The sequence below is a fragment of the Neopelma chrysocephalum genome, unplaced genomic scaffold (assembly GCF_003984885.1).
Source record: "Neopelma chrysocephalum unplaced genomic scaffold, ASM398488v2 Primary Assembly neopelma1_67, whole genome shotgun sequence".
Classification (NCBI taxonomy): Eukaryota; Metazoa; Chordata; class Aves; order Passeriformes; family Pipridae; genus Neopelma; species Neopelma chrysocephalum.
The window spans coordinates 3238996-3255836 of NW_020897726.1; the positions used below are offsets into that span (position 1 = coordinate 3238996).

A 16841-nucleotide genomic window follows, 5' to 3' on the forward strand; every position below is an offset into this window, starting at 1 on the left:
AGGTTCATGTTCATTCTTCCAAATATGGAAATGGTATCAATGCAGCCAGGAAAGGTCTTCTGCTTTGCTTTTTTGAGGCATAGCAATAACAACCCTGCAATAAGTATTACCTAGCCTTACCTCAATGTCTTTGACACCCCATGCCGTAGACATGGGAAACCTGCTGAAATAAGGGGGGAGTCGTGCTGAAAGCTGGAGTGCCCACAACCTGGTCTCCGTGGAGCTCCCCAGATGCCTTCTCAGGATGACAGTACTGGGTGCTGAACTTTCATTTGGTTCTCCAGAATTTCAGATCCATCACTGATTGATATATAGGAAATGTCTATAATAAATTTGAAATTATGTAGTAAATTTGGGCACAAAGAGTAGAATTGTGTAAAATCTTTATGTGAGCAAACCTCATTGTAGTTTCTATGCTTATCTAATTTTTCCACAGTATGTGGGGTAGAGTGAAAACCAATTGTGATATAGACTCCCACCTCTTCCTCTTGGGGTTGATGAAGCTTTTTGCTATTGTTTTCAGGAGGGTAATACCAGACTTTGTGCCTGATGTCATAACAAATGTTGAAGTTGAAAAATGTCCAAGAATAGTGTTGAATTGAGTCACTTTAAATGTATTTATCTTGAATCCCCACTTTGTGGCATTATTGCTGTAGTCTCATCCCAAGCTAGCATTATTCATTAATACCAGCTTATCCCCTGTGATCCGTCTTTCTCTTTGTCTGTTTGTTTGGATATACTTTCTGCACACATTTGTAACCTTCTGTTTTACTCCAGAAATACCATCTTTTAAATTTCACTTAGAGCTGGTGTGTTTGAACCAGCTATGCAGTCAGACCTGGGAACCCCTATTCTTGGCTTGTGTAGCCCACATACCATATTAGGAGGCATTAGGGAGACTGAATTCCTCTGGAAAAACAGACTGTCTCATTTTTGAAGCACTGGTATGATTAACTGTAATGTAATACACTTGGTATGAATGCTTAATGGATAAACATTCTTTTGCTTACTCTAGGCAGTTTTACATCTTACTGGGATGCAATTCATTGTGCTAAACAGTGCAAATGTGAAACTATCATTAGAAAAAAATGCAGTCAGCCAAAATGAATTCTGCCTGCAGGTGCAATTAAGGGATTGGTAAGTCTACAGTATGAAGTAACTGAGTAGTGATCTGGCGCTGAGAATGTGGCATTACACTGCCCATTTGAAAGGTGTTTACAAAATACAGCAAACTGTTTTCTGTATTACAGAAGCTTTTCCATTAATCCTCTTAGGCTCTGCCTGTTTGTCCGTTTTGGTATACAATCAATGGCATTAACAGGCTGTATGGCTGCAAGACTCTTACCAAATAAATGCAACACCCCATTAATTGGTCTCTCTTATATTGCTGCATGGTGAAGTTAATGTGAATGTAGCAATAGGCTACCAAAGGCTTCAGATTCCTTGGAATCATAAGATTTCCATTGCTGTAGAAAAATACCTTCTTGCATTAGAAACTAAATAGATACCCTATGTGGCATGTGCCACCTTAAATTGGGGAATTATGTTTACCCTGTACAGAAGGCCAGTTGATATCTGGTGTCTAATGTCCTACTTAGCTATGCTTCAGCTCCGAAGCCATGTACTTAAATAATGAATAGTCTGTGTGCTGGCATGTGCAAAGGAAGAGTTTATTACATCTCTTGAGTCTTTCTTAATAGAATATAATAGAATTTCCCACGCTCATCTTAGACTATAAGCACTATATTTAGTAATCTCATCTCAGTTAAAGAATTCATTAATAACTTCTTATTAAAAAAAAATCATTTAAGATTTTTATGTGAACTTATTGTGAAAGGTGGTGATGAGACAGCTTTAGAGATTCAGAAAGGCTCCTGCTATGGTCTGGTGTGGAGGTACATTTGCTTTTTGTGCCTTGATCTGAGGCAAGGCTGCAAAGTCCTCTGGTTTCTGGCACTGGAGATCCTTCTCCCTGGCTCATGCAGCCTTTGCTGTGTCTGCAGAGTATTAGTAAGACTGACAATTAGTACTAAATGCAGTAGCTCCTGGGAAGGAGACAAGGTATGTGAGAGAGCAATAAAAAACCTTTGGGAGAGTTCCACCTTTGCACCCTAAAAAAGCACAATAGGATTTTGTATTGTTGATATTGATATTTTTAGTACTGAGATAATCAGACACAAAATCAGACTGTTTCCACCTAACTCTTTTCTTCCACCACTGCTTTCTTCTCTGCTTTAAGTAAAGGGATAGAGAGCAATGTGTACTATTTAGTGTACACTTTTAAGATTTTTTTTGTATAAATAAGTATAAAAGAATTGTATTCATTTTTGTTCAAAGTATGTAATAATTTCACAATAAAGACTCACAATAAAACTCAAGTTGGATGAATTCTCTCTGTATAATTTACTCAGCAAATGTTCTAAATTAATGCCTGTGATCCCTTTTTTGTGTCCTTCTTTTCCTTTGAATCATTTTCTTAACAGTTCTGACATCTGTAAATAAATAAAAGGAATTACTTGTGAATTTTTTTTGTGGATTCATTTTTAGGGAATATGTAGGTTACACAATTTATCCCTGCTAAGAAGTATTTTAAATAGAATGCTCTATGCATAGTCAATATTTTGTTTCAAATGTTTGCCTCTGAGAACGTTTGTGGCATTTTTACTCCATGTTTGGACATCCTGACTTGTAGGCTGAGGGAGAGTGAAGTTGCTGGGAGAAGAAACACTGATGTGTTGATTCATGGTGACATTGCTACTGTATGGCAGCCTGTACTAATTGGTACCAGAAGCAGCATTTACTCTTGGCTGGCTCATGTGTCACACTCTTAAAGGCAGAAGATAAATAGCACCATTGGTTACGATGTAAACTGGCAGCAGTGCAAGGATCTGGAAGAAATACTGCAACAGATTCAGGAATAAATGTCTAGGGACAGAAACGGCAACTTTGCTTCGTGTTCTCCTATCTGTTTAAATTTGTTTGGACACCAGAGGTCCAGACTGGAGCCTGTACTGTAGTATAATTAATTTGTCAAACTCGACTCACAACAAACATTCTCATTTGCATGCTTATTTCCATGTTCAAAGATACTATGGGTTCTTGAGCATGCTAGTTTGTTACCTTGGCAATAGAGGGGCTTGCCAAAATATGTGCTGTCATGTAGGAAATGAATTTTCTTCTTAAATATTCTTGTTCATATTTTTATAAGTTTTCTGTGTAGCGTGGCTATCTGAGTGCTCTTGTTGCAACTGCTTCTTCATTCTGCTGGAAGGAGGCGCACTCAAGGTGTAGGCAAATGTTTTTACTTTTTCCTGAAGCAGGAGTGCAGTGATAGTCAGCCAGAGGCATTCAGGCTTAAAGGTCAGTACTTCAGTGCTGTAGGCAATAAGGTGTTAATATTACTATACCTAGATCTCTAATCTGTCCAGGATCTGTGAAAGAAGTCTGGCAGGAGGGACTTCCTGACAAACCCTGAGCTTTATGGGCAGTATGGTGGAGCTTGTCTCTTTCCCCTGCAACTGTCAAGCTACTGTTGTGAAAAACACATAATTTTTTTCTTCCTGATTTTTATTCTCTGTGTTCTAAATAGCAGATTACTGACCAAAAATAGAAAGTAGAAGATATAAACAGTTGCAAAGTACACTTTTGTCAGTAACTTACAGTGATGCAAAGTAGAGCTAAAAAAAAGGTGTGGTCAGAGCAAAAGAATGAATTACATATGAAGTGTACCTGTGAGGTACACAACACTCAAAAGTCTCCTAGGTATTCATATATGATCAGTAAGACCTGGAAGAGTCACCTTACTGGTGATGCCTGCTCAGCTGGTGTTAAGAAAAAATTCAGGAGCCGTAAGCTGGGGTGAGATAAGAAAGGGTTTAATTATGCCAAGGCAATAGAGATGTTACACGACGCGCGCGCACCGGGCTGTGCCCAAGATGTTACATTTATAGCAATATCTGGCCAATCCCAAGTGTGTCCATCCTCTAACTTTTGGCCTGGTCCACCCCCTGGCCCGCCTCTCGGAATTGGGTCTGGGGTGCTTTTTGGGACCCCCTCTTCATCATCTTCATCATCTTCAGCGTACAGAGAGCAGGGTGACCCAGTTCTTTGACTCTGTCCTGCGGTTTAGGCCAAGATACAAGCGTTCTCCAAACAAGACAGGTTTGCTTTGACTAAAAGACTAAACATTTTCTACTAGATATGGGGGTATGAAATGGGGTGAAAGGATTAAGGAATGTATAAACTAAAGGGTACTATGGGGAGGAGGGAGAAAGGGTTTTTAAAATCTACTTCTATTACCTATAAAACTTATAAGGTAGAAAAATAAGAAAATCATTATGGGCTTAAGGCATCACTGGTCATTTATTCCTCCCATTACACTGTTCCATCCGAGCTGCTGCATTACAAAAACCTACCAACTATCCAAGAAGATTTAGACCCAGGTCTGCAAAACTCATCAAAGAGAATTCAGTAAAAATCATTTAGTCTGTACCAGAGAAAAACGGGACAGTATTGCAATTTCCCATTTGTAATAATGGCTATGACAAAAAAAAATTGTGAGAAGAAAAAAAATAACTAACGGAATTGCAACCCATTACTATATACCAAAAAAGCCCCAGGAGTATTCACACAAGTCTGTTTGTACATATGTCAACTGCAGGTTTCAGTGCACCTTACTGTTTTACTCACTTACTAAAACAAACACACAGCAACCCCAAGAGCTGCACAAGTGGCAAATTCCCTTTGAGCTGTGGTTTTACTCTTCAGTACCAGGGCTTGCTTTTACTTGCTAATTACTCTGACATGTCTTCATTAAGAGTAACAGCATGAAGTTTTCACATGGGGCACACATCTCATTTACAGCAACAGTGATTTTGTATTTTTCTACTCTGTAGACAAGGAGCAATGTAAATTGAAACAAAACTAGTACATCAGCAATAAAACAAGTACACAATGAGTAAATAATAAATGGATATAAATAATAAATTTCACTGATTCTAAGAAATTACCTAATGAAGACAGGTGTTTTAAAAAGTCACACCTGAAAGTGAGCCAAGTAGCAGGAGTAGGGGATCTGATCCATATGTAGTACCACCAAGGCAATTTCGGTTCCATGTTTTGGACCAAAACTGCACTTTATAAAATTTAAGATTCTAGCTTCAGTGAAAGAAGTTTAAAAGAGAATTTTGCCCGATTCTTTAACTGCTTATAACATGAAGCAAACGCACCCTCGTGTCACAGGGCTGATAAATGCGTGTGATTAGTCCATGTGTTTTAATGCTTGTGTCCCACCAGGCAATGCAAACATGGCACAATTTGGAGTTAACATCAGTTGGGTGCTTCTCCCCATAGACGGACCAGGTGCAGGACATGCTGTAGTGGATGGAGGTGTACGGGTGTCAAATGAGATGTGTTGGCACTGCTGCAGGACAGCAGCACTGAGGTTTTTGACTAGAAATAGTCTTTATGACTGTTCCAACAGATAGAAGGCTTGATAAAGTGCCAGTTGCCTGGAACAAGAATATCTAGAGATAGTATTTTCCAGTTAGGACACAAAATTGGGAGGAGCTGTTGACTCCCTCAAAGGCAGGGAGGCCCTGCAGAGAGACCTCAGCAGGACTGGGCAACCACCAACCACGTGAAGTTCAGCAGGGGGAAATGCCAGATTCTGCACCTGGGATGGGGCAACACTAGATCTTTGTACAGACTGGGAACTGAGATGCTGGAAAGCAGTGCCGTGGAAAGGGACCGGTGGGATCCTGGTCAATGGCAAGCTGAATATGAGTCAGCAGTGCCCTGGCAGCCAGGAGGGCCAACTGTGTCCTGGGGGGCATCAGACAAAGCATCACCGGCCGGTCAATGGAGGGGATTGTCCCGCTCTGCCCTGCACTGATGCAGCCTCACCTTGAATATTGTGGCAGTTTTGGTCACCACAATATAAGAAAGATATTAAGCTGTTAGAGAATATCCAAGGGAGGGCAACAGAGATGGTGAAGGGCTTTGAGGGGAAGCCATATGAGGAGTGTCTGAGGTCACCTGGTCTGTTCAGCCTGGAGGAGACTGAGGGGAGACCTCATTGCAATCTATAACTTCCTTGTGAGGGGAAGAAGAGGGACAGGCACTGATCTCTTCTCTGTGGTGACCAGTGACAGGACCCGTGGGAATGGCTTGAGGTTGTGTCAGGGAAGGTTTAGGTTGGATATTAGAAAAAGATTCTTCACCCAGAGGGTAGTTGGACACTGGAACAGTCTCCCCAGGGAAGTGGTCACACTGCCAAGCCTGACAGAGTTCAAGAAGCATTTGAACAATGCTCTCAGGCACATGGTGTGACTCTTAGGGATGGTCCTGTGCAGGGCTAAGGGTTGGACTCAATGATCCTTCCAACTCACCATATTCTGTGATTCTGCGAACAGTTTGTCTGTGTGTGGCAGCAGTTGCTCCTGTCTCTCTGTCATACGGCTGAAGAGGTCTCTCTGGAATGTAGAAGTCTAGGGCCCAGATACTTCCAGAATTTCAGAAACTAGAAACTGCTGTGCCAGAGTTTCAGGACACTTAAAACATATCTTTCTCCTGTAGAGCTTTCTGAGGGAAACCCAAGGCTTGGATTTGATGTTAGATGATCAGTTTCTTTCAATATTGCTACTGTCTAATTCCCATCTGTGTCTCACCCCTGCAATTGCTTCTTGGGAAGCCTGTCTCCTTGATGCTTCCTTGCTGAAGCATTAGTGACAGCTAATGCCCACGCAGGCTTTAGGGGAGCACGAAGCCAGGAAAGCTGGAGGAAGCCTCCTCACTGATTCATTTGCTTTGACTGTGACAAAACAACCACATCGCAGAGAAAAGACTCTTTAAAAGAAGCCACCTCTTGCAGACATTGCCAGAGCTTCCTCTCCTCACTGAAGCTGTGCTGTAGAAAGACTTTAAAGCAGAAGGTAACGGTCAAACTGTGATTTCTTTTCCTCTCATTACCTTCTTGAGCACAGCCAGAGAGGGAATCCTCAGTGCTGTGCCTTCCTCCTGCCCTTGCAGGATGCAGCACAGGAATCCTCACAACTTCTTGTGCTTCAAGTACAACACCATAGGTCAGTGTCATGTCCTTGAACATGACTGATTCTTCCTGAGATGCTCTTACAGCTCTTCCTCGGTTATCTCCTCATGAGAGAATTTTTCATCTTTAGTGGAGGACACCCAGTAGTCCAGTTTGGTATATTCAAAACAGATGATTGTAAAATTGCTCTGAAGAAATTGGCGGCTACCCTGCAAACGTACCTGTTCCTTCTCACAGAGGGGCTGTTGCATGCTGTTCTGGACTTAGAGACTTCTCTAGACTGAGAAAGTATTGAGGGTTTCATCCACAACTTCGAATGTTTTTCTGAATGTCTGATTTCCAAACTACTTACTCAGCCACTAAGTTTCCTCATTTGGATTCTTGCAAAAGATCACAACAAAACTTGTGCCATTTTTTGCAGCTGCTTTCCTGTGGTGGATGACATCACATCTTTTTTTTTTGCTTGTTTTTGCTTTCTGAACACAGGCGTGAGGAGCAGGCATTATGACAGCGTAGCAATAGCAGGTGAAGGCATGGTTTCTTAATTGGTATTGCACAGTGATCACCAGTGTACATTAACTGTGGCCCCTGATGTGGAATGTCCTAGTATAGTCATAATTGAATGTCAGAGAGATTATTTATGTGTAAGACTCGAGTAACTGAAGATGTGGTAGAACAGCTGCTGCAACAAGGTGCCATCCACCAATATACAGTTCGTACTTGGTTCTTTGTCTTTGCTGACCACTAGTCATTGGAGGGGTAAAAAGCACAGTTGGCAGCAGCTGAACCTGGGATCAGGTCTTGTTCCTTAGCACAACTTGCAAGGACACTATAGTCATAACCAGCACACACTCAATATGTTTGGGACTTTCTTGAATAGATTTATGGAATCATAGAATGGCCTAGAAGGGACCTTAAATATCATCTAGTTACAATCCCTCTGCCATGGGCAGGGACAGTTTTCACTTGACCGGGTTGGTCAGAGCTCCATCCATCCTGGCCTTGAACACTTTCAGAAATGGGGCATCTACAACCTCCCTGGGCAACCTGTTCCAGTGCCTCACAACCCTCACAGTAAAGATTTTTTTCGTAATATCTAATTTAAACGTACCCTCAGCTGGAAGCCATTCCCCCTTGTCCTGTATTGTAAATAGTCTCTCTCCATCTTTCTTGTAGGCTCCCTTCAGGGACTGGAGGCCACAATTAGGTTACCCCTAAGCCTTTTCTTTTCTAGGCTGAACAATCCCAATTCTCTTAGCCTTACATCAGATAAGACAGTTTTTATGTTGTGTAGTTTATAGCATGAAACACTAATAACGTGGTTTATGTAGCACCAAACTGGCTAGCCCATGGAGAGAACAGCCCAAGTGATTCTTTATAGTTACCTCCATTCTGACTTTCTTTAAAAAAATAAAAAAAGGCTTGTCACTACTTACTGGTTACAGGCAGCTGAATACTGTAAAGATTCTTGGTAGTTAAGAGCTATGGGAAAATGCCCCAAACTTTTGAAACTTTGCCTTTTTTCAAAAATAATCAGTTTCCATCTTTCTGATCTTACTCCTAAAAATGAAGTACTATAACAAAAATGTAGATTTTTTTCTGAATTAGTCTGCAATATATTTTTATAGTTAGTGACATGTCTTTTCTGGTTTGTGCTGTCAACTGCCCTCTGAAGGAGAAGCAAGTGGTCACGTATGTATGTGTATGTATGATTTCCCTGGAGTTGCCACCCAGGGTGCCTAACAATAATACCTGCTTCTTTGATCATACAGTTTATTATTATTTTAGTGCTGTCTGATTTACTGATGGCTCCTTTTTCTTTCACTTTAGAGAACACAGAAGTATGTTCTGTTGGCAGCAGTTCTTCAGGGTTTGTTTTGAGATCTCACCAGTGTTGGCTTTTTGTTTCAGCTGTTGCTGGATTACAAGTGCTGTTGTAAATCCTAGTAAATGTCATAGGTGAACTCTATGGAAACTTATTTTTTTCTAAATACCTGGGGTGGTAAAATCAGAGATTAAGATAGTGTATTGGATTTTCCTGAAAAACAGCTTTCTTTAAGTAATGGCTCAGTAGATTTATTGTACCGGGTACTTGGCCAGAGTGACAGCAAACCCAAATCTGTGAAATCACAGGGAATGGGAGAATTCCCATGAGTCTGAAATCCCACGCACATTCTGGGAAACACAGTGGCAACAGACGTGGGGAAAGTGAAATAGTTCTACTTGAATCAAGTTAACCATACCTTGAGGAAAAAGTTATAAATATTTATCTTATTTTTAGCAAAGTAAAACTTGAGTGACAGTTCTCATGACTGTACTGAGCAAGCAGTTTGTTACTATGGTGGATAGACTGTTTCACAAAGAAAGAAAGTTTCCAAGCACAAATTTTCTTTTCTTCAGTTTAACACCCAGAGATTCATTTAATAGAATCAGGCAACCGTTAAATTTGATTGTACAAAATGAGATAAATGACATACAAGAATATCCTCCTTCTTCCCCTAATTCAGGAAAGTCAACAGCGTTGTTCAAGGCAGTGGGCAAAAAACAAAAATATGTGACCAATGTACAAAAGACTGAGTTAATGCCAGATAGGAAATATAGACCTTAATGCAGTCAGTGATCCTACAATCTTAGATTGAATGCTTAGGTAAGATGCTAGATAAGAATGGCACGATGTGTTTGGAGACATAATGATAACTGTATTCACCACCAGCAGTATCTTCAGTTCCCTTTTAGTGTGATTATCCAAATATTCCAAAACAGTGAGCAGAATCCAAGAAGCCCTCTCTTCTGTCTGATCTGATTCAAGAAAGATCATCCCAAACCAGAATTCAGTATATGTTTTTATGCTTTGAAAGAAAATTATCTGGAAGCATATCCAGTCATTTTGCAACAAATCTGAAACTGCTGCCATGATATACTAATGCCAGTCAATGAACAAAAGGAAAAGAATGGGATTAGTTAACATAATGAAAAGAAATCCAGAAATAAATATACTTGTGATATAGTTTTTCCCTATACCTCACTCTCAGCTATTCTTTGTCTTCAGCAAGCAGTATCTCCATTTTCCTTGATGTGATTCATCTCTGTTCACATTTGAGGCACAGGTCTCTCTCATCATGTTGATAAATGAGATAATTCAAGCTAAACTAACAGCTGTTGTTTTTAACCTGTACTTGCTTGCATAATTGCTGCATTTCAGACCTAAAGGTTTGTGGTCAAACCTTAGCTCAGTAGTGCTTTAGTTGAGTCTAGCAATACTGACTGATCCTCATTTAGTTGATGTCAGCATGAATGAGGTTGGGTTTCAACATGGACATTGTACTTCTCCTTATACTTGTTTCTGCATCAGTGTCTTTTCTCCAATCATACAAGTACTAAAGCAGCATCAGAAAAATTCAGCAGCATTGGACAGCATTCAGTATGTGACTAATCTTACTTAGCTTTGGGGTATATTTATGAAGACTTCCTAGGAATATAGTTTAAAAAGCCTTTTTCTTGGATCAGAATCACTAAAAATCAATGTGACATAGATTTGTAGATTCTTGTAAAATGTTTATCATCTCAGTCTTCTTGGCAGAGGAAATTGATTGTTTCACATTGATGTAAAATACAGGAGTTAAAATTCCCATCAAGCAACTAATATCTTTTCTGTTTTGTCCACTACTTTATATAAAGCTGGGAGGTTTTTTCCAGTAGCTTTGTGGTAGCCATAATACGGTTAATATATTTAAAATAGAATTTAATGGTATTTATTATTGCAACTTTAATACACTTGCTATTTAAATGAAATTAATGTTCACTAACAGCTTTTTGGGCAGATGAAACCTCAGATGGAAATGAGCCCAGCTCCTGGCATTGCACTGTCCACCAAGCTGCTGTGCTTGCTCCAGGGACAGTAGCTTTGGAGCCTCCTAGAAAGGCGCTGAGAGAGTAGGCTTCTGTAGACCTTCTGAATATATGTGTAGCTGTGTAGCACAGTGCAGTGTTTTATGTTGTAAGAGGAGCAGAGATAAAGGAATACATGGCTACCAATTGTATCTTCTGTAATGTGTCTGTAAAAGAGGAAGGGGAAATATGGGAAATTGTTTTCCTTTATTTGAAGTAATGAATGTGATATATCCCTGGGACTGAAGCTCAGTAAAATTATTACCACTAATAATGCATATTCTTTCCTTACTGCCAAATGTGGACAGTTAAGTGAATTAGACTGGCAAATTTTGAATTCTAGAATATGCAAATATGCTTTTCCTGACTAAAGTTCCCGAAGGTCTGACTAATCACTGATTGAAGGCCATGTTGAAAGTATGATAGGAAGTAGCATAAATAATATAATCAGGTTAATGCTGTCACTGTTAAATTACTGCTTTAGAGCTGAAATAAACCTGTAACCTGGTTACTTAAAAAATACCCATAGCTATGTATATTACTGTCCCAAAATAATCTTCTGGTCTAGCTTTGTTAGGTGAATGCAAACTGGAACTTCATTAGGAGTAAAGACTAAAACATAGACACTATAAAGATTATAATTTCAATGTATTTGACTCTCTTATGTCTGTGAATGTTTACTAATAGTGCATTCTTAATGAGTTAAGTATTTTAAATATTGACATGCATAGACCAATGTAATCATTAAAGATCACCTTTTCATTTATAATCAAAAACAATAAAAACTTAGTTGACTTTTGCAACCATACTTGTGCTTCCTCGAATGAAAAAGGACAAATTTAGAAACTTGAAATCTGAATGAACAGGAGAAATTTGTCTTTTAAAAGCCTTTTCAAAATCTGCAACATCGCAGGACAAAAGCAGTAGCTAATTTCATAAGTTGGAGGTTTTTTTGGAGTAGGTGGCTGAATGATTTCTGGTCTGTTTCTACAGGTTTTCAATACATACTCTAATGAAGATTATGACAGGAGAAATGATGAAGTTGACCCAGTTGCTGCATCTGCTGAATATGAACTCGAGAAGCGTGTGGAAAAGCTGGAGCTCTTCCCAGTCGAACTAGAAAAAGGTATGGTGTCTGTGTGCCATTTCCAGTTCCTGTGACACTGACCTACAAGTCTGAGGAAGTCCACACATGTATACAGAGCTTATCTTGAATTTCTATGAATCTGTTGTAGTCACCTTGGCTTTTTGGATTTCAGGAATGGTTCAGTAAGGAATTAAAGAAGCAGCTCAGAGAGAAGCAGTTTTTACTTTCCTTAAAAGAATTGTTTTGTGACACTGCATTAACATATGGATTTTGCACAGTGTTTGATGTGATATGTTCATTCTTCACTGGAGGAGTAAAAATCTTGACTGTTTCTCTAAGGTCCTCATAAGGGTGAAGGTGATATTTTTTGTGTGTAATTAAAATAGTAGTCGCATAGATTATTTTAAAAAGAAGTAAAGTAATATTAATGTTATTGACATGGAAAGCCAAGAGGGACCCAAGCATAAATATTTACCTACCAAATAGCTGTACATATCAAATGTAAGAATTTTCTGCTTTCTCTTGCTTTTTTACAGATGAAGATGGACTTGGCATAAGCATTATTGGAATGGGAGTTGGAGCAGATGCAGGTCTTGAAAAACTGGGAATATTTGTCAAAACAGTAACAGAAGGTGGGACAGCAGAAAGAGATGGCAGGTAAACTAGACTCTGTATTTGGAAATTTTCTCAGCAATGATTACTATAAATTATGATTTTCACAGGAAATAGTTGTTTGCTTAATGTACGTCATGATTACCCAAAGCTGTAGAGTTCAGAGACTTCATTGGTAAGGTCTAAATACCTGATGTGGTTATGAGAAGACACCAAATTGGTACAGTGAGTTTAAACTGTTTAAGGAGAACAGAATTGCCAAAGATGTGTGTTTGTGACTACTGAAATCCCAGATGGTTTAGCATGAGTAAAGCTGGTGATTCCAAACCGTGTATCACTTTTGAAGGTAGTTTAGATTTTAAAGATGTTGAGCTCCCACCTGTTCTTTTCGCTTCAAGCCAGCTTTGGACAGGCAGTACTTAAGATAAAGAGTTCTGTTCAACATTTGATTATTTGATCTCTTTCCAGAGAGATCTGGACAGGCTGGATGGATGGGCTGAGGACAACTGCATGAGGTTCAGTAAGGGAAAGTGCCAGATCCTGCACTTGGGTCATAGCAAACCCGTGGGGTGCTACCGGCTGGGGAGAAGAGCTGGGCTTAAGAGCTGCTCAGCAGAAAGAGACTTGGAGGTCCTGATTGACAGGTGGCTTGGTATGAGCCAGCAGTGTACCCAGGTGGCTAAGAAGGCCAGTGGCATCTTGGCCTGTATCAGAAATAGTGTGGCCAGCAGGAAGTAATTGTCCCTCTGTACTTGGCACTGGTGTGGCTGCACCTCGAATCCTATGTTCAGTTTTGGGCCCCTCACTTCAAGAAAGACATTGAGGTGCTGGAGCATGTCCGGAGAAGGGCAACAAAAAGGTTTTAGAAAGTGGGAGAAGTGGCTGAGAGAACTGGGCTGTTTAGTCTGGAGGAGACTCAGGGAGGGCTGTATCATTCTCTACAACTCCCAGAAAGGAGACTGTAGCAAGGTGGGGGTCAGTCTCTCCTGCCATGTCGCAAGAGAAAGGACGAGAGGAAATGGCCTTGTGTCATGAGAGGTTCAGATTAGGTATTAGAACTTTTTTTTTTCACTGAAAGAGGGGTTAGACATTGGAATAAGTTGCCCAGGGAGTCACTGGAAGTGTTTAAGAGGCATCTGGATGTGGCACCTGGGGTTGTCGTTTAGGAGTGATTGTGATGATAGGTTGATGGTTGGACTAGATGATCTTTAAGATCTTTTCCAATCTTGATGATTATGTGATTAGGAAAATAATTAGTGTATCTGAATGTTTAAACTGGTAATAAATGCACTCCTTTTAAGTTTACTAACACAGACTGTTATTTTGTATTTCTTATTATGGCTAGTCTTCTGTTCCAGAGTTCAGTTTTCACCTACAGCATTGCAAGTACAATAATCAACTTGAATAGGAAGCTGTACCATAAATCTTGCCCAATAAAGAAATGAATTGGTGTTTGTAGTCTTATATGATGCTCATATAAAACCTACTTGTTTCAAGAATTGCTTATTTGGTGTGTTGAGGTTAAAGAATTCCTTTTGAGCATAAAATATTCCTATCACGTGGGACAAGCTATCTGTGTTTTACACAATACCTGTCACAATAAGGCCAATGTTACTGTCTAATAATTTAATAATGAAAAGTATTTTCAACTATCTTCCTTACAATTTGTCATTTTGTCCCAATGCATAACCTTTGTAAATTTGCATGCCAATAAAATATTCATTATCTGATACGTAAGCTATTAAAACAACTTATATGCATTCTCTTTGTCTGTTTACAACCATTGATGATTTGTTATATTAGTTATAAATAATACAAAAGTTTTATTTATAAGTAAAAGTAAGAATGAACTCTTAAACAGTTGATACTGTCTTCTGAAAAATGTATTGCAGTAACATGTTCCTTATTGATGAACAACTCTAACTTTTCAGCCAGGCAAAAAGTTGTTCTGCTGTGGAAACCCCACAAAAATTAAATAAGAAGATTCTAAAATGCAGGGGATTGCAAAGTTTAATAACATTGCTCTGAAACTACTGAGGTGTACCATCTTCTAGATTGGACTTGGAGGTGTCTGTACAGATCTTGGCAGTAAGATACCAACTTGAAGGCCAAGTACTGATTTATCACAATCTTAAACATAATGAAGGGAAATGAAGAAGCTGACACCTCAAGATGTCATGACTTTATCCATTACTTTAAATTTCAGTGAATGTTTTTCTGAAGGGTGTGCTTGACCTCAGCCAAAAGGCATTAAGCTCACGACTGGCATTCTTTGTGAAATTCTCTGGTTGAAAATCAGTCACTCATTACTGCTCTGTGATGATCTGTAATTTCTTTCCCTCTCATTATTCACATGTTTGAGTGGGCTACAGAAGTTAATGTTCCATCACAAGTCTCTTCTTTCATTTCCCTAGATGGCATCTGAAAGAAGCTTGTCAGCTGAGGAAAAATAAAATCATTCTTTGACCATTCTAATATTTGTGTTGGTTTTCAACTGGCAGAATGTTCAGTCAGCTGAGAAATAGCGTTCTGATTTTCTCTTTGAGAGCCTGCCTGATCATTCACTTGGGAAAGGGATATGTAATCCTCTCAGTCAGGAGCAGACGGTTCTATAACAAAGTGCGTCAAATGTAAGGGGTCCTGTTAAATTCATCTTTGTGAGAAGCCTAGTTAATCATTAACACTGATAGGAAAACAAGGTCTCATAATGAAAATAAAACTATATTTCAACAGTTGCATCAGATATTCTGAATAATCACATAGCAGTATTCAACCAGGTTCTTCTGAAGCTATAGTTTAAAACATTACAGTTTCTGTAGGATAGCTCCTATCTTTCATTGAAAGACCCATCAAATTGTGATATAAAGTACTTGCCTCCCAGGAAACACAAAATCTGTACAAAATGGTTTCCCAGTAATTGAGCACCACTGGCTTGATTCGTGTTGCTTCAGACAGACAAGTAGAGTTTATTTGTCGTATTAAAAGGAATTGTGTACCAATATTTAACAAAGAAGGGTGCTTTAAGATGAACCCAAAGGCAAGCATGTTGATAAGTAATAAGAGAGGTTATTACTAGTGTGTAAAATAGGGAATCAGTCATTAGACTGAATATGAAAAACAAAAACTTATCCTGGATGAATCAATTCATAACTGCTTCTTTCAAATTATTGTGGTGATGAGTCACTCACATTTTAAAGTATTTTGATAACATTGGGAACAACAGTTTTGAAACATTACATAGTTCTTAACATGAGCTCTAAAAGTTGTCTCTGAAGAGGGGAAATTTTTCATTTTGTCATGCAGAGCAGTAATTGTGCTGGTAATTTGTTCAACCTTGGTTTGTTCGCTTCTGTAGCTGCTACTTCATTCTAATCTACAGGCAAAGTTTAAAGTCATGAGCCTAAGAAAATAATTGTCAGAAGAATTACAAATTTTGTTAATGATGATAAAAGCAGTTACATGTCTATAATTCAGGCTTTGGCAACTTGAGCCTAATTTTTCATTCATGTTTGAAATTAGATTTGAGAGACAGAGGAGGCCTAGAGCTCCTGGCAGAGGGAGCTCTAACAGGAATGCTGGCCTCTGTATATAGTTTGATATGTATGTGTGTTTATGTATAATTAAAATATATGTATATGTAGAAAGAAAGGAGGTTTGGAGAACAGTGGCCGTAAAAGTAAGAGTTGGAAGTTAATTTAGGAGCTATATAAACAAGAAAGAAGGAGAAATGAAATATGCCTGAAGGACGAATGGAACTAGACTGAATCAAGATAGAGCCACTTACAAAGTTCTAGGCAACAGTTCTCTAATGTAATGTTTCATCACCTGAAATACTGTAACTGTGACTTTGTATGAACTCTGCTAATCCACTGCATAGTGATGTACAGTGTTGTAGATAAACCGTCATCTAAAAGGAATCTGTTCTTCCACCATTTTCAGCCAAGAGAGTGACAGTTTCCCTGTTAATCAGCACCAACTTCTTAAAAGTTCTTTTCTAGGAACTCCTGCAGCCATCTGACTGCACCTCATGTTCGCTTAAGTAAAAACAAAAATCAAAATTCAATAAATATTAATGTGATAGGTGTATTTCTTAAATGCTTCAGTGAAAATTGAAATAAAATTCTGAGAATAAAATACCTAATATGATTTTCAAAATAGTTTATAGGCTGTCTTCTTCAACGGAGATCCTGCCCAGAAGACAGTGAT

General features: G+C 39.0%; 1 protein-coding gene across 5 annotated transcripts in view; it reads left to right on the forward strand.

Annotated features, from left to right (window-relative positions):
- The window catches only part of PPP1R9A (protein phosphatase 1 regulatory subunit 9A), a 135198-nt gene that overhangs the window by 59591 nt on the left and 58766 nt on the right, over positions 1-16841 (forward strand). For all 5 annotated transcript variants that reach the window (XM_027684797.1, XM_027684798.1, XM_027684799.1 and 2 more), the window contains exons 3-4: positions 11930-12062; positions 12560-12680. In XM_027684797.1, coding sequence (XP_027540598.1) covers positions 11930-12062; positions 12560-12680 — 254 coding nt within the window. The remainder of the gene's footprint in view (positions 1-11929; positions 12063-12559; positions 12681-16841) is intronic.